The 22314-nt window shown below is 35.4% G+C and overlaps 2 protein-coding genes across 2 annotated transcripts in view; one reads left to right on the top strand and one right to left on the bottom strand.

Annotated features, from left to right (window-relative positions):
* ubap1lb (ubiquitin associated protein 1-like b) overlaps positions 1–14690 on the top strand; it is a 29380-nt gene extending 14690 nt beyond the window's left edge. The window contains exons 4-6 of the mRNA XM_048183706.1: positions 3619–3816; positions 9914–10015; positions 12992–14690. Coding sequence (XP_048039663.1) covers positions 3619–3816; positions 9914–10015; positions 12992–13126 — 435 coding nt within the window. The 3' untranslated portion in view covers positions 13127–14690. The remainder of the gene's footprint in view (positions 1–3618; positions 3817–9913; positions 10016–12991) is intronic.
* A 3687-nt stretch (positions 14691–18377) lies between these two features.
* On the bottom strand, positions 18378–21748 carry kbtbd13a (kelch repeat and BTB domain containing 13a). Its single transcript, XM_048183707.1, has one exon. The coding sequence runs from the start codon at positions 20219–20221 to the stop codon at positions 18695–18697; it is 1527 nt and encodes a 508-aa protein (XP_048039664.1). The 5' UTR covers positions 20222–21748; the 3' UTR covers positions 18378–18694.
* Between the last annotated feature and the right edge of the window lie 566 nt (positions 21749–22314).

The raw sequence follows: 22314 nt of genomic DNA on the forward strand, positions 1-22314 counted from the left end.
TTTGCAAAATGTTTTGTATGTCTTTGAAGAAGACCTTCTCATAGTTGCCATTTCACTGAAGTTTTTAATAGTTCAGAGCACAAAATAAGAGTTGTCCTTACAAGGCAACTGTTGACCCTACTATAAATGGCTTTGGTTTTAACTGACATGCCTCCAATAAGTCCAGAAAGGTATTTTAATTCACTTGAGCAAGAGATATCAGAGTCCTTCTAGTGATCCAGAAGCATTTAACCAGTTTTCACCTCTTTCCATACGGATTCAATGAAAATCCTGTGTTAAAGGGATAGTTCACCCAAAAAATGAAAATTATCCCATGATTTATTCACCCTCAAGCCATCCTAGGTGTATATGACTTTCTTCTTTGAGACAAACACTATCAGAGATATATTAATAAATATCCTGGCTCTTCCAAGCTTTATAATGGGAGTGAATGGGGCTCAAGATTTTGAAGCCCAAAAAAGTGCATCCACCCATCATAAAAGTAATCCATATGTCTCCAGGGGGTTAATAAATGCCTTCTGAAGAGAAGTGATGGGTTTTTGTAAGAAAAATATCCATATTTATAACTTTATAACTAGCTTCCGTTAACGGCTGTACTCGAGTGACCTCTGACCCGACACATGACGTATTGATGAACGCGGAAGTGCAGAGGATAGAGCAAAACAAAACACTGGTCACGAATTAGAAGTCTAAAACAAGAATTTTTAAAGTGAAATGTTGCATAATCTGAGAATATTTGTTTTCCATTTGAATTGGTTCATTAAAAATGGACATTTTGCTTTCTATAGATATATTTTTCACCTCTGTGAGAAAAGTTTACATGGATTTTCTGTTCTTTTTATTTTTGGAGCGCTCAAGTTCACAGAGAGCTTTGTTTGCTTTCATTATTTTACAAAAGCACGAGGTTTTGTTGTTATTGAGAGCACACAAATAAAAGTAGACTCTTCACAGATTCAAAAGATGTATTACTCTTATCTGTATGACCAAAAGTGATGGAGTGTTTTAAGTGCATTTACATTGTAGAGCTTCAGTGTTTACGTCCGAATGGCGGCTCAGTATTGGCCGGCTCTGGTCATGTGAGCAGCACGACGCATGCGTGTGATGCTGGCCAATACTGAGCCTGCATTCGGACGTAAACACTGAAGCTCTGCAACGTAAATATCTTAGGAGAATGACAGGGGAGAGACGAATTTGTGGAATAAAGTCATTATTTTTGTTTTGTTTTTGGGCAAAAAATTTAAAATTTATTCTCGTCTCTTCATAACATTAAGGTTGAACCACTGCAGTCACACGGACTATTTTAACTAGTTTTACTACTTTTCTGGACCTTGAATGTGGTAATTTCATTGCTTTCAATAGAGGATAAAAAAACCTATTGAATCTCATCAAAATATCTTAATTTATGTTCAGAAGATGAACGAAGGTCTTACGGGTGTGGAACGACATGAGGTGAGTAATTAGTGAACTGTCACTTTAAAGGGACACTCCACTTTTGAAAATAGGCTCATTTTCCAGCTCCCCTAGAGTTAAACAGTTGAGTTTTACCATTTTCGAATCCATTAGCCGATCTCCGGGTCTGGCGGTACCACTTTTAGCATAGCTTAGCATAGTTCATTGAATCTGATTAGACCGTTAGCATCTCGCTCAAAAATGACCAAAGAGTTTCAATATTTTTCCTATTTAAAACTTGACTCTTCTGTAGTTACATCGTGTACTAAGACCAACGGAAAATGAAATGCTGCGATTTTCTAGGCCGATATGGCTAGGAACTATACTCTCATTCTGGCATAATAATCAAGGAACTTTGTTGCCGTACCATGAGTGCAGCAGGCGCAGTGATATTACGCAGCGCCACTCACAAATGTCTCCATGGTTACAAGGCACGCTCCATGTGCAAGCAGGGGGTCACAGGCGCTGCATAATGCTGCACCCATGGTACGGCAGTGTAAAAAGGAGATCGGCTGAATAGATTCAAAAACAGTAAAACTGTTTAACTCTATAGGGGAGCTGGAAAATGAGCCTATTTTCAAAAAAGTGGAGTGTTCCTTTAACAATCTGTCCGTCACAGACGGACTTTGCCACTTCCTGTGGATTTTTTTCTTTTTTTCTGCGACTAATACAATTTTGGTCCACTAAGCCTCTTCTTCAGTTAGTCGACTAGTAGGAGGCAGAACTAAAAATGCATCGCTTCTCTTCAGAAGGCTTTTATTACGGAAGAGGATTAGGGCCAAGCAATAATAAAAAAATAAAACCATACATTTTGAGAAAAAAAGTTGAGATAAAATGTTGAGAATAAAGTCATTAAATTATGAGAAAAATGTCATTAAATTTCGAGAAAAAAGTCAATAAAATGTTGAGAATGACTTTATTCTCAACATTTTATCTCGACTTTTTTCTCGAAATTTAACAACATTCTTCTCATAATTTAACGAATTTGTTCTTGTAATTTAACGATGTTTTTCTCATAATTTAATGACTTTATTCTCAACATTTTATCTCGACTTTTTTCTCGAAATTTAACAAGCTTTTTCTCGTAATTTAACAAGTTTATTCTCAACATTTTATTTCGACTTTTTTCTCGAAATTTAATAACGTTAATCTCAAGATGGTTTTATTTTTTTATTATTGCTTGGCCCCAATCCTCTTCCGTACTTTATTAACTCCCTGGAGCCGTATGGATTACTTTTATGATGGATGGATGCGCTTCAAAATCTCAGTTAATATTCACTTCCATTATAAACCTTGGAAGAGCGAGGATATTTTTTAATACAACTCAGATTGTGTTTGTCTGAAAGAAGATAGTCATATACACCTAGGATGGCTTGAGGGTGAGAAAATCATGGGATAATTTTTATTTTTGGCTGAACTATCCCAAAACACTGCGAGGTATTTTGTTGCTTCTCAAGAAATGACCGTCTGAGCATCTCCATTCATTCAGATATTAGACATGAATGACTTCCCAAAAGTACTTCTGTGGTTTTTTTTTTTTGGTGCACATTTCTTCAATGTCTCAGAAGATGAACTAGCTAATAATAGCGAGTGCTAAGCCTTTTCTTGGAATCTTCCCAAGCTGCAACAAATTCGTCTGGATTAGCGAGTGGAAGTGCTCAGGAAATTTCTTTCTCAGCAAAGCTGCGATTCAAGGTTACGCCTTTGACAGTCTAATCCAACATGTTATTAATGCCCATGACATCATCTCCTGCTGGGCTGTGCTGAACTGGGCAGGGGGCTTAGTTGATTTCTTTTTTTTTACATTAACCGTAAAAGAATTAAATGCATTTTCCAGAAAAGTTTCCTGGCTTTTGCTGATTTTTTTTTATTCCATGGTTAGATATTTCTTCCACGCTTTATTTAATTGTTATGTCTCTGTAGCTCAGCTGGCAGAGAACGGCATTACTAACACAAAGGTCATGGGTTTGATGCCCAAGGAATACACATACTCTTAAAATGGATACCTTGAATACACTAATGTTTTCAGAATGTGTTGTTTTTAAGTCTGGTTGAAACCTTGCACCAACAATAGTGTGTTTATCATCCTAGATTTTCTTAGTATTGTGTTTCCTGCCCTCATCTCTCAAGGGTACTGTGACCATGAGGCACTGTTGTTGTTTTTTCCAGGCCCAGGGTTCATCCTCCCCCTTGGCCCCATCACGGCCACTCAATTCCCACGCTGCCGTCCTGGACTCTTCTGTCGAGCTTCTCTCCGCTCTCAGCCCAGAGGAGAGGGAGCTGCTGGCGGCCGTGACCGAGCAGGGCTACCCTCTCCGTACGGCCATCATCGCCCTCCAGAAAACTGGCCAGCAAAGCCCCGAGCAGGTCAGTGGGCTTCACTGTGAAATATGAGCTGGGATTCCTTTGGGTGTCGAGATGCAATGCTGAGATTCTCTCCACCATCATTGGTGTATCACAGGGGAAGGTCAATGAAGTGCATGCTGGGTCGAACATGCACTAGTTGGACACATTTATTTGAAATAACTTCTGCTGCTACACTTCACAATAAGGTTTCATTAGTTAACATTAGTTAACTACATTAGTTAACATGAATTAAGAATGAGCAATTCTACAGCATTTATTAATCTTAGTTAATGTTCATTTCAACATTTACTAATACATTATTAAAATCAAACATTAGTTAATGCACTGTGATCTAACAAAAACAATGAACAGCTGGATTATTATTAATAAAGATGATTAATAAATACTATAACAAATGAATTGCTCATTGTTAGTTTGTTACTCAATACATTAATGTTAACAAATGAACCTTGTTGTAAAGTGTTACCTTGTTTAATAATCTTTATGCATAAATGCTTGAAATTAGTTTTGTATGTCAATATAAATTGAGCCTATAGGTTTGAAATGCTTTATAAAACGAATATTTTAATATCATTGATTTTTTTTTTTTTTTTTTGTTAATTGAAATAAATCTGGAAAAAAAAAAAATATATATATATATATATATTTTTCAGATTTATTTCAATTAACAAAAAAAATTTAAAAAATCAATGATATTAAAATATATATATTTAATATGAAAAACTTAATTAAAATGAAAATTAGAAATTTTGCCTTGGCAAATAACTAAATAAAATCAGTTAAAGCATTAAAATGACTAAAATTAAAACTGAAATAAAATTAAAGGTAAATAGAAATATTAAAAAAACGAATAAAAATTACAATGCACATAAAATAAAAGATATTTAAATATAATAATAAATACTATAATAGTATATAAATAATACTAAATTAACACTGCATTAAAATGTATTAATTGGAGCAATTAATAAAGAGGAAGTAATTAACAACTTGGTTTAGTGAAAGTCCGAAGTGTGCGTAGTTTGATGAAAGAGCTGAAATATAATATTTTTCATTACAATTTTGACTGTATATGTCACTATATAAGTGTAACCCTGGACCACAAAACCACTCATAAGTCTTAGCAATAGCCAACAATACATAGAGTGGGTCAAAATGAACGATTTTTCTTTTATGCCCAAAATCATTAGGATATTATTCAATTTTCTCAATATTTTGATTTTTTTTTACACACTCAGATTCAAGATTTTTTTCAGATTGACTCTTATGACTGGTTTTGTGGTCCAGGGTCACAATTGTCATACTTCCATTCATGTTATTTTATAGGTTTGATGGCTTTTATATTACTCCAGCATGAGACTTCCTTCAAAAACTTTTTTTAAAAATCTTACAGACCCCAAACTTTTGGACGGTAAAGTATATACCGTGTAATATTCGGCCCATACATATCTCTTAGATGTTTATGGTAATTCAACATTAAAAAACATTTCAAATACTAAATCAAAGTTTTTTGTGCCACTCACATCTGGATCATTATATTCAATTCTATGATATTAAATCTTTGAGTTCATAGTTTCATAACAAAATGTCTATGAAGGCAGTTGTCCATCCAGGTCAATGAAGAAGGTCTGGTTGAAAATCACCTGCCTCCATCAGATATTACTGATTTGGACAATCTTAAGTAACGTCAGAAATCATCACTCACAATCCCTGTGTGCTTCAGTTTCAGCTTTGTGTCACAGCAAAACATCTGTTTCCATCCTCTTTTATCTGATTCTGGTTAAAAATCAACAAAAATAGACCCCAGATCCCCCTGAAGTTTCCATAATGTACTGCTAGTATCTAGTTCTCAGCATTACAAAGGTTCCCTCAGGAGAACGCTTGAGTCATGAAGTCATAATCATTAGCATGAAGCCACTGTCATTAATGTTGTTTGGCATTGTGGGAAAATTACGTTGAAGTTTATTCAAAAGGGGCCATGAGAATAGACTACCAGTAAATCAGCACTTGAGGGCTGGACGGTGGCAGATAAACACAACCTGAGGAGTTTGCTCTAGAGACACTAAAAGATGCTCAGCTCTTGACTGGGTAGATTTTCAATGCTCATCCAATAATTGTACCATACAAATTCAATATTTGCATGACATCTTGTCTAAGATGCCTTCATTCATTTTTGACTGCATATGATATCTGATTGGTAGATGTCTTAATTAATAATTATTAATTAATTATAAAGAAATTTATTTATCTTTTTTTTTTTATATAAATTATAGTTAATTTTTAATATTATAGTTAATTTAATATTTTTTATTAATAAGTTTAACCTTCTGGTGTTGTTTGGTCATTTTAAACCCCCCCCAAAAAAGTTTTGAAATAAAAATCACTATTTCATCAGAATGGTACTTTTATGGCAGTGTGACTTTTATGGCAGTCACTATGTGACCACAAGAAAACATGTGACGTTGAAAAAAATTCTTAATTGTGTTGTTTGCGATCAAAAATGACCACCATAGGAAATGAATGGGAAATACACAAAAATACGAGAATACAGAGAATTTTTTGTGTGTAAAATCTACAAATCATCCACGATGCAGAAAAAAGTGCACAGCAATGAAGGGGTGACACTAAAATATCAAGAGTGCAAAATAGACACACTTCACCCCCCCAGACACACATATATAAACTGGTGTGACTGTAACACAAAGCAAGTTTTTGCAAATGTATTAAAGGTGCCCTAGAACTTTTTTTAAAAAGATGTAATATAAGTCTAAGGTGTCCCCTGAATGTGTCTGTGAAGTTTCAGCTCAAAATACCCCATAGATTTTTTTTAATTAATTTTTTTAACTGCCTATTTTGGGGCATAATTAGAAACGAGCCGATTTCAGGTTGCGGCCCCTTTAAATCGCGTTCTCCGCCCCCTCCCGAGCTCTCGACTCTATCACAGCATAAACAGAGTTCACACAGCTAATATAACCCTCAAAATGGATCTTTACAAAGTGTTCGTCATGCATACTGAATGCATACATCGGATTATGTGAGTATTGTATTTATTTGGGTGTTTACATTTGATTCTGAATGAGTTTGATAGTGCTCCGTGGCTAATGGCTAACATTACACACTGTTGGAGAGATTTATAAAGAATGAAGTTGTGATTATGAATTATACAGACTGCAAGTGTTTAAAAATGAAAATAACGACGGCTCTTGTCTCCGTGAATACAGTAAGAAACGATGGTAACTTTAACCACATTTAACAGTACATTAGCAACATGCTAACGAAACATTTAGAAAGACAATTCACAAATATCACAAAAAATATCATGTTATCATGTATCATGTCAGTTATTATCGCTCCATCTGCCATTTTTTGCTGTTTTCCTTGCTTGCTTACCTAGTCTGATTATTCAGCAGTGCACATCCAGACGTCCTGCCCTTGTCTAATGCCTTACATAATGATAATGTTGGGAAGATGGGCTGGCATATGCAAATGTTATGTTGAGATTCGCCTGTTTTACTGAGGTCTTTTAAACAAATGAGATTTATATAAGAAGGAGGAAACAATGGAGTTTGAAACTCACTGTATGTCTTTTCCATGTACTGAACTCTTGTTATTTAACTATGCCAATATAAATTCAATTTTTAATTCTAGGGCACCTTTAAATGAAATCAAAAATTCAGCCACAATGCAGTAAACAAATGGACAGCAAGGAAGAGGTTACACTCTAAAACACTGAGATACTACAAAACAGACTCATCCACTCAAACACACACTCACATGAGCTGGTGTGGCTGTATCAATATGGCAAAATTGAGCCAGAGGACTCAAATAAGAGGTTGAAATCAGGTTGATTAACCTCTGATAAAGCATTCCTGTTCATTTTTTTTTTTTTTTTTGGTTACATTTTTGTTTCATTTTCATGTTATGTGCAACAAAATGTATTTTTCTGTCTTCAGGTTTATGCAAAAACTGACACTTAAAATCAACATTTAAAAAACAAATCTAAACCTTTAAAAAAAGTTGTTTTTGAGAATGTGTAAATATATATCCAAAACTAAAAAATAAGTATTTATGTCTACAAATAAGTATTTGTCTAAAACAACCTTGAACTTAAAAGCCTTTTTTATGTAGAGCTTTTCTTTTTTTTACTCCCACCAGGTGGCAGTAATCTGCCTTCAAAAATGGGATTTAGGGTGTTTTCACACTTGCCATGTTTGGTTCGATTAAAACGAACCCTGGTGCGATTGCTCTGTTAGTGCGGTTCATTTGAACATGTGTGAACGCTGCCATCTGAACCCTGGTGCGCACCAAACAAGCGAACCGAGACTGCTGAAAAGATGGGTCTCGGTCCGCTTCCAAACGAACTCTGGTGCTGTTCAAATGATATTTGAATGCAACACGGACCAAAAACAGGAAGTTGAGACTCTAAAAAGTACAGAATCCTCATGCATACCGGTTTTAATCGTCAAAGTCGCGAGTTTGCCCATGACAGGCATCAGATGCGCATCTCCAAGCAGCAGATCGTTTGTGTGTGTGACGGAGGGATTCCCGCCGCTGTTTTGACTCCTTTACACATTTTATAAGTTCCCAGCTGGCCAAAATACCATCATATGCAGGCTACGCACACACAACAAACGCACAACCTCAGCACACAGCATTGTTTTGGGTGTTTAGTTCCGTCTCAAAATAGGCAATACGTCATAAAATCCGACCAATCAGGTTGTGAATGTTTCACTGTGCCTTTAGGTTCGGTATCTTTTAGTTCTGTGATAAAATTGCCCATCTGAACGCTAATCGGACCAGGACTAAATTTTTTTTTTGGTCCGGACCAAACGAACCGAACTACAACTGTGAACACACCCTTAAAGGCATTGTCTCTAATTAATTAATTAATTAATTAATAATTAATTAAAAAAGAAACGAAAAAAAAAAAGGATTATTTTCAATGGGAAAAATTTGATCATAATTATAGCATAAATATTAATTATTACCATGACATTTAAAATACAAAAGAAAAAAGAAAAAATATTATTGAACAAAAATACATTGCATTGATTTTACTGCAAGAGGGTTAACAAGAGGGTTAATAATAATAATGGTAATAATAGAAACTTTATAAGTTATTCATATTTATTTATGGTAAATGTCAATTTTTTCAGTTTATGATTCCATTTCAACACTGAAAAAAAATTAATATAGGATTTACTTTGAAACAATTTTCACTCAAAAATTGCTAGTAAATTTCACAAATAATTACAAGTAACACATTGAATCAAACATGAAATTTTGAAGTGGAAAGACTGAAATAGTTTTTTTTCTTGTAAAACACTAACAATTTTTTTATTTATTTATTTACAACTTCAAGGTGGTACCAAGTATTAAACATTGTAGTTATTAAATATTTACTTGGCTTTGTCCAAAACGTACTTTGTTCTAGATCATTAGATTGCTTGAAAGCCCTGAAACGATGTGACGATGTGTCTGTGAAGTCATTGGCCTGACTGGCCAGCGAGACTTGATGAATTTATATTTGGCTGTATCCTCAGTTGCTCAGTGACCCGCTCAGCACATCAGACAGCTGCTGTGAAGGATGATCAGATTTGAATCAGCAAAGCTCATCTTGTTACACAGATTAATCAGACCAGCCGGTCCTCCAACGCTGTTATCCACACGCTTCTCACGTTTCACGCCGCTCCGCTTTCAGTCCACTCTGAACCTCACATCGAATATTATCATGACTTATGATAGCACAGATTCAGCTAATGATCATTCATATTCAGTCCATATGATGACGTACTGTTGCGTCAACAGATAACCAGATCAGTGTATCTAATTACTTAGTGTTACAGGATAAACCAATCTTCCCTGAAAGTCCATTAGAACTTGGCCTTGTTTTCATTAAGTGTCTGAGAATCTCAGACGGCTTTTCTTCAGTCTCGTTCATATTGTTAAAGTGATCTATGTTACGTTGCTCTCAGACAAAATGATCAGATCCAAAAACATGAAACATCTGTCCTTATAAGCCCTTAAGAACACAGTTCATTCTCTGTTAGTGTTTTCATGTTCATATACAATAGGATTTTTGCTTGTTTTCTTGCAGATCTTGAGTTATCTGGTGGCGTGTGATCGGTTATGTGAACTCGGCTACGATGAAGCTCAGGTTGAAGAAGCTCTTGAGATGTTTCAAAACTGTGAGACCAAGGTATGTATTGAGCCAATTCAAGGCTTTGTTCCTCAGAAAATATGCTACCATTCAAAAGTTTGGGGTCAGAAAGATTTTTACTTTTAAAAATGATAAAAAATGACAGTACAGACTTTTATAAAAAAAAATGTCTCTTTTAAATGAATGCTGTTCTTTAGAACATTTTTATTCATTAAAGAATCCTGGAAAAAATGTATCACGGATTCCACAAAAATATTAAGCTGCACAACTGCTTATGATAATAATAATAATAATTTATATGCTTATAATTATAAGTATAGCTGTAAGCAGCAATACAGGGCCAAGACCCTGAAGGAGCTATAGCACAGTATGGAGCAGGAAGAGTTTAAAAATACAATTTTGGACAAAGTTTTGAAGGAGTAGTGAAAAACTGAATACTGTACTTTTCAAAATGTCTGCTACTGTAATGGGCAGAGTCTGATGCTGATGTTGATTGGAATCAGCATGAAGAGAGGAATCAGGTGAACTAAATTTCATTTTTCTAGAACAAAGGGTTCAAAAGTTATAACCTTTAAAAAGGTGAATTTTTGAACTGGTGGTGGCGCTATAGAGTTGGTCCTAGAGACTCCAAAATTGGTTCAACCACTATTCATGACCATCTCTATAATTGTGCCAAATTTCATCATTGTCTCATGTTCTGTTGATAGGACTACCATAGACTCCCATTGGGGAGGAGTAATAATAAGGTAAACCAACAATTACAACAGGGGCTTGGCCCCTAATAATTTATATGCTTATAAATATAGATGTAAGCAGCAATACAGGGCTAAGGCCCTGAAGGGGCTGTAGTGTAATATGGAGCAGGAAGAGCAAAACCAGTGTAAAAATACAATTTTGGACAAAATTGGACAAATTTTAAAGGAGTAGCGAAAAAAATCAATACTGTACTTTTCAAAATGTCTGCTACTGTAATGGCCAGAGTCGTAATGCAAGATGTTGATTGGCATCAGCGTGAAGAGAGGAATCATTTGAATTTTTCTAGAACAAAGTGTTCAAAAGTTATGATGACCTTAAGAAAAGTGAATTTTCAAGCTGGTGGTGGCGCTATAGAGTTGGTCCTTGAGACTCCAAAATTGGTCTAATCACTGTTCATGACCATCTCTATAATTGTGCCAAATTTCATCATTGTCTCATGTTCCGTTGATAGGGTTACCATAGACTCCCATTGGGGAGGAGTAATAGTAAAGTAAACCAACAATTACAATAGGGGCTGTAGTGCAATATGGAGCAGGAAGAGCAAAACCAGTTTAAAAATACAATTTTGGGCAAATTTTAAACGAGTAGCGAAAAAAATCAATACTGTACTTTTCAAAATGGGCACTACTGTAGTGGCCAGAGTCATAATGCAAGATGTTGATTGGCATCGGGGTGAAGAGAGGAATCGGGTGAATTTTTCTAGAACAAAGTGTTCAAAAGTTATGATGACCTTTAGAAAAGTGAATTTTTGAACTGGTGGTGGCGCTATAGAGTTGGTCCTTGAGACTCCAAAATTGGTTCAATCATTATTCATGACCATCTCTATAATTGTGCCAAATTTCATCATTGTCTCATGTTCCGTTGATAGGACTACCATTGGGGAGGAGTAATAATAAACTAAACCAGTGGTTCCCAAACCGGGGTACGTGTACCCCTGGGGGTACGCGAGGTGACAAAAGGGGGTACGCGAACAAAATACTGAGTAGTTCATTTAATTCTACCTTAAAATAATATTAAAATCGAGCATGTATTTCTAACTTCCAAAACGTCGTAAATCCAGTACATTTAATCAAATGACCTCATCATTTGCAGTCAAAAATTACTGTATCCACCATAGACTGTAAAACAAGCAGCATGCAAATGATAGATTGCGTGGAGAATCTGTTGCCTTAAATCGTGCTAAATTACTGTCGTTCACAACAATGCACCTTTGTAAAAGTGGGGATTCAGCACTTACTCGCATGAAGAACAAATATAGACACAGATAATGGATTAATTCCGATTTAAGACTCAAACTTTCTCCGATACAAAAACATACCTTGTGTGAGTTCTTGTATTTATGATAACGAGCAAGAACGCACTTGTTCCCAAATATCCACATGACTGCAAACGTGGCATTATTATACAACAGGTAAAAAAACAAAACGTACATTTTAAACACAGTACTGTCAGTATTTACTCTATTTTGTAATGAAATAATAGTTGTAACGAAAACCACAGCAGAACTACAACACGTCTGTGTTTCTCGAACAATTCTGCGGCTTTGAACGAATCGTGAGAGTTTATGATTCAATGATTCATTCACAGCCACTTGCTTCGTTACTGAATGAGTGACTCGATGACTCACTCATAAAAACAGTGACTTGCTGCCACCTACTGGCGGTTTTAGTTTAATATTTAAAAGTTTTACTTAGTTTTACCATCATTGCATATTTCTCTATTGGACATTTTTTATTTAAAACATTATTTATTTTATAAAGTTATTCATAAAGCTAAAAAAAATGCACTGGAAAATCAATTTAGGGGGCAAATATTGTCCCTTAATGGTAAAGGTGTGACTGCAGTCGAAGTGGAAGAGAGGGGGTACGCAGAAGGATGGTAATCCCTTCAGGGGGTACTCCAAGCTAAAAAGTTTGGGAACCACTGAACTAAACCAACAATTACAATAGGGGCTTGGCCCCTAATAATTTATATGCTTATAAATATAGCTGTAAGCAGCAATACAGGGCTAAGGCCCCTAATTATTCAACATTTATTATAATAACAATAATCAGAAATGTTTCTTGAGCAGCAAATAAGCATATTAGAATGATTTCTGAAAGATCATGTGATGCTGAAAATTCAGCTTTGATCACAAGAATAAAAGCTATTTTAAATTGTAATAATATTTCAAAATGTTACCGTTTTTGCTGGTGCAAAGATCCTTCATTACAAAAATCTTGTACATTGTAACGTTAATTGTTGTTTTTTTTATTTTAGGCTGAGGAGTTCCTTCACCTTCTTGCTCAGTTTAATGAAATGGGCTTCCAGCAGAACGCCATTAAAGAGGTTCTTCTCGTGCATGAGAACCACCGAGAGCGAGCCCTGGAGGAACTCATGACCCGCGTGGCCTGATCCGGTCCATGATATGATGCAGTGAATTATAGCTGCGATCATGGTTTGTGCTGTTCACACAGCTCTTATAGCTGCTGCTTATTTATCATGTGCTGAGCTGTGTTTATTCGTTGCGCATCCTAGACATGTGTTGAGGCCTTGGGGAGAAGCACAGTTTGACTGTCTACACCAGCGAATGACTCTAACAACACGCTTTTACAGTGTTTTCCATAGCAATCAAACTTTTGTTTTAATTAAATGTGCTTTATTTATAGAAATGTTAATCATGGGAAATAAATATTCATTAAATTAATTGTTTTATTTTAAATGTTTTTATTTTAAAATTATTTATTTACGGTATAGGACTGCACAATTTGGTCAAACAATACATGGTGCTTATTTTGGCATATTATATTAGGATTATTTGTAATTTGAAGGGCAATATGATAAACTCGTGAGAAAACATCTCAGTGATAGAAATAAGAAATAAAACGGCAATAAAATAATTGTTTTTATATGATTATTTATCTATTTATACTCTAATTATTAAAAGTGAAGGCAAATATACTATTGTAAGTATACAATTGTACCTTAAAATAAAATGAATGTTTGATAATTGTAATTATTGTACAATCATTTTCAAGCGTTAAACCCTTGAGCTTTAATTTTAGTGGAAAGCTGCAGAGACTTTTAAGTCTGTGTTCAGTTGATGATTTTTTTTGCTTCTCATTACTGATAAAATTCTAAAGACTTGTGTCAAATTGTCAAAACGTATCAGACTAATTGGACTGGACCAATTTTATTGTAATAATCTCTCTAAGCCATATCATGATTTCAATTTTATTTCAATTGCAGCCTCATTTCAATTTTACATTTTAATTAATTATTAGCTTTTCATCATCTCACGAACCTCCATTTGGGAAACCCTTATATAATGTATAATATATTACATCTGTTATGTACGTGTCAGGCAATGTGGATGTAATAAAACTGTTTAAGTGGTTCAGTTCGTTCCAACAATGGCATCAGTAACCCGAGAGCTTTGCATCTGAGTGATGGATTTGTACAGATTACCACTGTAAACAAAAAATGACAACTCAATATGAAATTTCAGTCAAATGTTTAGAAGAAAAACCAAATCTAAACAATAATACCCACATCTCATTGTTCTTGTTTCAGGAAAAAAATCTAGTATTTGTGAAATCTGTGTGAGGTCAGGACATGCTTCCATCTGTTAGTTTCACTTTGGTATTTGTGAACATTATTGTATGGCAATGTTCCTATAAAATGTTACCTTCAACTGCCAGACATCATGAGCGAATAGCGACGTCCTGCCAAGATCTATACATTCTGTTGTTCGGCTGCCAAAAGTTGGACACAATGTTTTCATTGTGGGAACATGATTAGTTATCAGTGTGTCTTCAGGTTCTCATGTAATGAGTGGACCTTCTACAAGAGTTACGAAAGCATGCAGGAATGTCTGGATATAATTTGAGTGTTTGAACAGTCAAGAGTCTCCGCACGGTTACACTCAAACCAGTTTTTGAGGTCATAAATGATTGTATGAATAAAGTATCATTTGTGATGGTTGTGTTTCTCTTTTTCCTCCCAGCTTATCTTAAACTTTCTCTCACAGTCTTTAAGGTTCTGCACTCTTTCCTTGCGGCCTTGTCTGACCCCGGCGCTTCTGGTATGGATACACCAGGGATCGAGTTTTACAGATGGCTTGTTTGATATAAAAACAGGAAATGTTTCTATATTTTGGTCTTATGTAACCGTGGCAACATACACTTTAATGACCATCAGTCATGTGTAAAACAGTCATGATTAATAGGGTCTGTTTATTTACCATCAATCATATCACATTTGCCTCCAAATGGTCTGTGTTGTTCTGGCAGTGTGCGAGATATTGAATGTTAATCATAAAAATGAAGCATTAGTTAACTAATCGAATGAACTGATTTGATCAGGTCTTTTATTGAAGGAAAGAGGCTTTGTGGTACAAACAACTTTAGAGAGATTGTAAGGATGGCGTTTGTTTTTCATATAGAATTTATACAGAATCAAAATACTGACATGACAGCATTCATTTAATCCAAATATATACGCCTCTGCTCAAAAGTTTGAGGTCAGATGTTTTTTTTAATACTTTTGAATGAAACTAATAATTTTATTCAGAAATGACCCATTAAATATATACGGAAGAGGATTAGGGCCAAGCAATAATAAAAAAATAAAACCATCTCGAGATTAAACTAGTTAAATTTCGAGAGAAAAAAGTCGAAATAAAATGTTGAGAATAAACTCATTAAATTACGAGAAATAACTCATTAAATTTCAAGAAAAAGGTCAAGATAAAATGTTGAGAATAAACTCGTTAAATTACGAGAAAAAACTCGTTAAATTTCGAGAAAAAGGTCAAGATAAAATGCTCAGAATAAACTCGTTAAATTATGAGAAAAAAGTCGTTAAATTACGAGAACAAATTCGTTAATAAATAAACGAATAAACGAATTTATTCTGGTAATTTAACGACTTTTTTCTCATATTTTAACGAATTTTTTCTGGTAATTTAACGACTTTTCTTCATAATTTAACGAGTTTATTCTCAACATTTTATCTCGACTTTTTTCTCGAAATTTAACAACATTTTTCTCATAATTTAACGAATTTGTTCTCGTAATTTAACGACTTTTTTCTCATAATTTAATGAGTTTATTCTCGTAATTTAACGAGTTTATTCTCAACATTTTATCTTGACCTTTTTCTCGAAATTTAACGACTTTTTTCTCATAATTTAATGAGTTTATTCTCAACATTTTATCTAGACTTTTTTCTCGAAATTTAACGACATTTTTCTCATAATTTAACGAATTTGTTCTCATAATTTAACGACTTTTTTCTCGTAATTTAATGACTTTATTCTCAACATTTTATCTCGACTTTTTTCTCAATTTAACGACATTTTTCTCATAATTTAACGAATTTGTTCTCGTAATTTAAAGATTTTTTTTCTCGTAATTTAACAACTTTATTCTCAACATTTTATCTCGACTTTTTTCTTGAAAATTAACGAGTTTTTTCTCGTAATTTAATGAGTTTATTCTCAACATTTTATCTCAACTTTTTTCTCAATTTAACGACATTTTTCTCATAATTTAACGAATTTGTTCTCATAATTTAACGACTTTTTTCTCGTAATTTAATGAGTTTATTCTCAACATTTTATCTCGACTTTTTTCTCAATTTAACGACATTTTTCTCATAATTTAACGAATTTGTTCTCGTAATTTAACGAGTTTTTTTCTCGTAATTTAACAACTTTATTCTCAACATTTTATCTCGACTTTTTTCTTGAAATTTAATGAGTTTTTTCTCGTAATTTAATGAGTTTATTCTCAACATTTTATCTCGACTTTTTTCTCGAAATTTAATGAGTTTCTTGCTCGTAATTTAACAAGTTTATTCTCAACATTTTATTTCAACTTTTTTCTCGAAATTTAACAACTTTAATCTCGAGATGGTTTTATTTTTTTATTATTGCTTGGCCCTAATCCTCTTCCGTAAATATATTTATATAACATTTCTATTTTAAATAAATTATGTTCTTTTGAACTTTATATTTATCAAATAATCCAGGAAACTTGATTCACTAGATCTGCGATTGTTCACACCCCTTTAGCAACTTGTTTTCAAAAAAGCGAGTAGCGATTAAAAGAGCCAGTCGCCGATTGGTAAAGTCATCGCGTCACTACAGCTGCCGTTAGAAGCTCCGGTTGCTATAGAAACGGTCAGTGTTCGGAGACGCGCACTTATGACTGTATATGCGCATTGGCTGCTCCAGCCTGAAAAATAAACCTTTTAATGCTATTTCAGCAAAGAAACCACATTTATGATACAGTTGTTAGGTTTCATCTGTGATTTCAAATATTAAATTTAATCGTAAGCTTGGTAAACAGCTTTGAAGAATTTGATGTTTTCCCATTCAGACAGATTGCATTACTGAAATAGCTGAAATGACTTGACTGAAAGGGACTAGTTGTTCCGTTGTCTGACAGAAAATATGTAAATGTGAACAGCTTTATTGGACATTCGAATATATATTGTAATTATTATGTATCACTTGACAATAAGAGGCTGTTTTTGTTTTGTTTTGTTTTTTTAATGGATGTCAGTGGAGGAGAGGCTTGCTACGCTGAATAAACCATTTTTGTGAGGAAACATCTTATAATCTTCAACATGTTTGCTTTTAAACATTCGTTTTGAATTGATCTAATTTCAGAGTTTACTCTGGAAAAAATGCTGTTTTATAAGAGAAGTCACTTGCGCATAGGTATAATTCAATTTACAGCACTTTCTCATTGGCTGCGTCCGAAATCGTATACTCTCTTGAGTAGGTACTTATTTTTAATAAGTAATTACTTTACGGACGCTAAAAATATAATATAAATGTAATTTGGGCATACTACATTCGCCACATGACCTACCAGCGTCAGTTACATCACTGTCATTCACAAATGTGGCCTCATGGGATAGTAAAGTGTCTATTCTATGCACACTTCAGAATCTCGTTGGAAATAGTAGGTCATCCAGTTACTTTTTGCCTACTCTTATGAGTACTGTGAATTCGGATATACTTCTTTTGTCACATACTGTTTTTCGCCTACTGTAGAGAAGTATGCGATTTTGGATGCAGCCAGTAACTATGTTTCCATCAACCTGTTTTTACACGCATTTTGAAGTATTGCATCAGAAACGAGCGATGTAAATGCCAAATTTCGAGAGAAAAAATTCCCTTAATTCGCAAAAAAATGTTATGCTCGCTTGAGGAAGTTTTTGACTTGTGCGAAAAAGAATTAATGCGAATAACAGGAGATGGAAACGCATTTGCCGAATAAATTCGGACATACACTCAAAAAAATAACTCTTTGAACGAACATAAAAAAATCATGGAAAGGATTTCCACATGATTAAGTTGCTTTATTTCAGCATTACAATTCTGTTATTCCAATTTAATGTACTTACGTTGGGTCAACTTAATTTATTAAGGCTGATTCAACTTATTTACTATGGTTGAGCACAGCTTAATTTAATAGTGTCAGCCCAACTAATTTGCAATGTTTTGGACCAACTCATTTACTTAAGTTGATCCAATCTATGCAATTTAATGCGCACTATTTACTATTTCGTTCCCTCGATTTATAAATCGTGCACAATTTATAAATTGAGGGAATGAAATAGTAAATCGTGTGCACGTTTTAGTAAATCGAGGGAACGATTTAGTAAATCATGCGCACAATTTAGCCTACTATTTTTTCCCCCTGCATGTGATGTCCGGGGCTCCGTATGGATGGAAACCCTGCTAGTGACTGTTGCACAACTGAACGAAATTCAATGACGTCAAGGCTGTAATGTGATTGGTTATCAAGGCACACGTGATCCAAATTAGCCGTTAAGCTTTTTCCAATGGTAGAGCAACGGACCCTCATATCTCTCAATAACAAGACCATCTCTGATTAGGAGAGAAAACAAATGCAAAGTGCTGACAGTTAGGTGCATCCAGCAACATTCAACTTTTGCAGACATTAGCTACTTTCCATTGAAAATAGTTGGCAACACTGGTACAGAAGCACTTGAGCTGAGGTCAGATGAGATCTCAGCTCCATTATTTTTCTTTTGTAAAAGCTCTCTGCTTTTCTTTGGCAGTCTCAAGAGGAAAGTCCACATGGAGCCGATTCTTGGAAATCCTGTCATTTCTTTTTTCGTCCTCCATTTGTTGTCCTCAATAGCATATTCCACTGTCGCTCTGCGGTTCACCGTGAACACTGAGTCACCTCGCACTACCGCGGTAAACAAAGCCCCCTTACTGTTCTCGTACTGCCCGGGCATGGCCGTCCACTGACCTGAGGTCAGATTATAACAGTCCATCATGCATCTCAAAAAATCATCAGATGGCCCGTTCCTCATGACGTACAAGTTGTCCCTGTGGGCCACCATGCAATGACCGTAACTTTGATGCCGAACAAGTGTCGTGATTAACATCCATTCATCCTTGTTCGCTATGTACTCATAAATCTCCGTAGCATCTTTAGGTCTCCAGAGGCATATGAACAGTCTTCTCATGGCTTTGGCGCAAGCCACGGCAGATGCAGGTTTTGGGAGATGGGCAACGAAGCTCCAGGTGTCCGAGGAGACTTTGTATTTCTCCACAGAGGACATTATGGTCCTTTCATACTCTCCGCCAATGACAAAAAGGTCACCTGCATGGCCAACAAGGGTGCAGTTGTAGCGAAGTTGCTGAGGGCTGGAAAATGTGCTCCAAGTATCTGTAGATACATCATAGCAGAAACCAGAATCCACAACTTTATTGGTAATATCATAGACTCCTCCAACAATGTAGAGCTTGTTGTCTAAAACCGTAACTCCTGCCATGGTGGTGCTGGCGTTGAGAGGCAGGTGAGTGAGAACCTTCCAGTCTTTCTCGTCCTCATCAAGGTAACAAACAGTCCTCATGAAGTCCTGCAACAGCTTGATGGTTGGCGAATGACTACCAACCATGATGTACGTACTAGGAACAAGAGACTCTATATATTCAATCAAATCCTCTGGCAAACACTTCACATCTTCTTCGAGGTCTTGATAAATGTCTCGAATGAACAAAGCTGCACTGCCGAAGAGCTTCATTAACCCAAAATTCGCCGCTGTGTGATACATAAGAAGGCAGTTGTCTGAATTGATAATGTTTATGAGGTGCTCAGTTAGAAGCTCTATGTGAAGGAACGCAGCACACTCGATGGCATCGACAATTTCGTCACCGCTCAGCATGGGTCTTTCGCCGTGTATCACACGGAGGGCGACCAGGAATCCACGAGCGCTCGGCACCTGAAGACACACCTCATCCTCCTGGCATTCCTTCATGCCAGACTGGAAAAGCGCCCGAAAGTATTCACAATGCTCCTCCAGAAGGCTTCTGTCCACTGTAAAAGCACTTTCGCCAAAGCTCACCTTCACTGTTGTTTTCATGAAACCCGTCGGCTGGTAAACCGCCTTCCTCATGTCGATCTCTGAGCCGGCACAGCTGCTTGTCTCCATCAGGTTACCTCCTGTCATTTTCATCTGAACTCCAAAGAAATTCCCAAACAGTCAAACCTGTCTTTGAAGACATTCACAGCACCATTGACTATCCACGACAGTGTTGAAGCAGATGCACTTGACTCGAGAGTGCAGTGTTTGTATTACTAACAACTACAAGAATAGAATCAGCTATACATAGAGGTGAAAAGTCTGGTAGCATTATGGCAGGAGGAAACCAATGGCAGATAGCCATCGCTGTAGAGGGCAGCCGTCATCATGGTTATTTATTACCCTTTGTTCTTGGCAGGCATTAAAAGCAGGCTGAAAATTTCATCTTCTCTCTTTGATGAACAGGTGAACTGCCCAAAGCTGTTACAATGGTATGCCTGTGAGGGTCACGCTTTGTTGTGGGTCAGCATTCCAGGTAACATGTGATGGCTTAAAATAAAATCTGAATCTAAAAAAAAGTTAGACTTGATATGTTGCGACTGGTACTGGGGATGCCTATTTCAAAAACATAGTTAATAAACTTGCAGATAATAGACAAGTTTAATTGCCATCATGTGACTCCAATTTATTCTTTAAATTAGGATATATATTTATCTGAGAATATGTGGACACAAGCCCAAATATCATAGACTACAGTATATAATAGCCTATAGTACATACATAGGCCTACATCACAATTTAAATATTCCCATATATCCAATGTAAAAATGCTGTCTAACAAGTGAAACTTATTACAAATTCAACAGCAAGGTTTAATTTTTGTGCAGTAATATTTTGATTATAGATCGGTTTTATTTGCACAAACAAATTTGTTATAATAGCTCCAAATTTTGTAGCATTTAAAAATGATTTTAAAAATATTTCAATCCTTAAAGCAGTAGAAAAAAGAAAACTCTAGGCCCGGTTTCACAGACAGAGTTTAGATTAAGCCAGGATTAGGCCTTAGTTTAGTTAGGACATTTAAGTAGCCTAGCTTTTATAAACGCGGCTTAGTGGAAAAAGAAAAGAAAACATTACTGTTGTGCATCTTGAGACAAAACTGTTTATATGTCAGTGCCGGTGTCCTGACATTTCATCCTACTCATCAGATTGTCCTACCCAGGCTTACTGCACTTGCGCACATCAATATTACATCATTTTTGTCATGATAAAATTAGTGTATTTGCATTATAGTAAGGGTAGGTTTAGTGTTGGTGTAGGTGTAGACATTAATAAAGCACAACCTGATAAGTAGCATTTTTCGCTATCGATTTATACTTGTTCTAACGATTAATGTTATATCATATTGTGCTACCACTACTGTACTTGCATTATTATAAGGGTAGGTTTAGGGTTGGGGTAGGTGTAGATGTTAATAAAGCCACAAACCATGTAAATATCACGCTGGAAGCACAATCTGATAGGTAGCATTTTTCGCTGTCACTTCGGAGGTTTCGGAGCATAATGAATCAGCGTGGCGATTCGAATCATGATTCAGATCGCATGTCAAACCATAGACATAAACTGCCAAACAACTGCTGAAATCACGTGACTTTGGCGCTCCGAACCGCTGATTCGACACAAAAGATTCATAACGCTCCGAAGCTTCCTGAAGCAGTGTTTTGAAATCGGCCATCACTATATAAGTCGTTATTTTGTTTTGTTTTTTGGAGCACCAAAAATATTCCCGTCGCTTTATAATATTAATATTGAACCACTGAACTCACATGAACTGATTTAAATATGTTTTTAGTACATTAATGGATCTTGAGAGAGGAAATGTCATTGCTGGCTATGCAGGCCTCACTGAGCCATCGTATTTCAACAAAAATACTTAATTTGTGTTCCAAAGATTAACGCTTTAACTAAACCCTTTAAAGTTTGACATAACTGATGATGTTGTTGTTGTTATTATTATTATATAACTTAGTTTTATATTTAAACTTAACAAATAAGCCTCAGTGATTTGTTTACAATTAAGTCGTTGCTAATGCTAGTCAACGTCGAACGTCGACAAAAAAACAAAAAAAAAATCCTGAAGTAATTCGCACACTTGTAAAGGATTAAGGGAACAGATTTATCAAACAGGAATATTAAAATTGTTGTACAGTGTGAGCTTTCAAGATTCTTTTTATGGTAGGCTAATC

This window comes from Megalobrama amblycephala, linkage group LG3 (genome assembly GCF_018812025.1).
Source record: "Megalobrama amblycephala isolate DHTTF-2021 linkage group LG3, ASM1881202v1, whole genome shotgun sequence".
In the NCBI taxonomy this organism is placed as follows: domain Eukaryota; kingdom Metazoa; phylum Chordata; class Actinopteri; order Cypriniformes; family Xenocyprididae; genus Megalobrama; species Megalobrama amblycephala.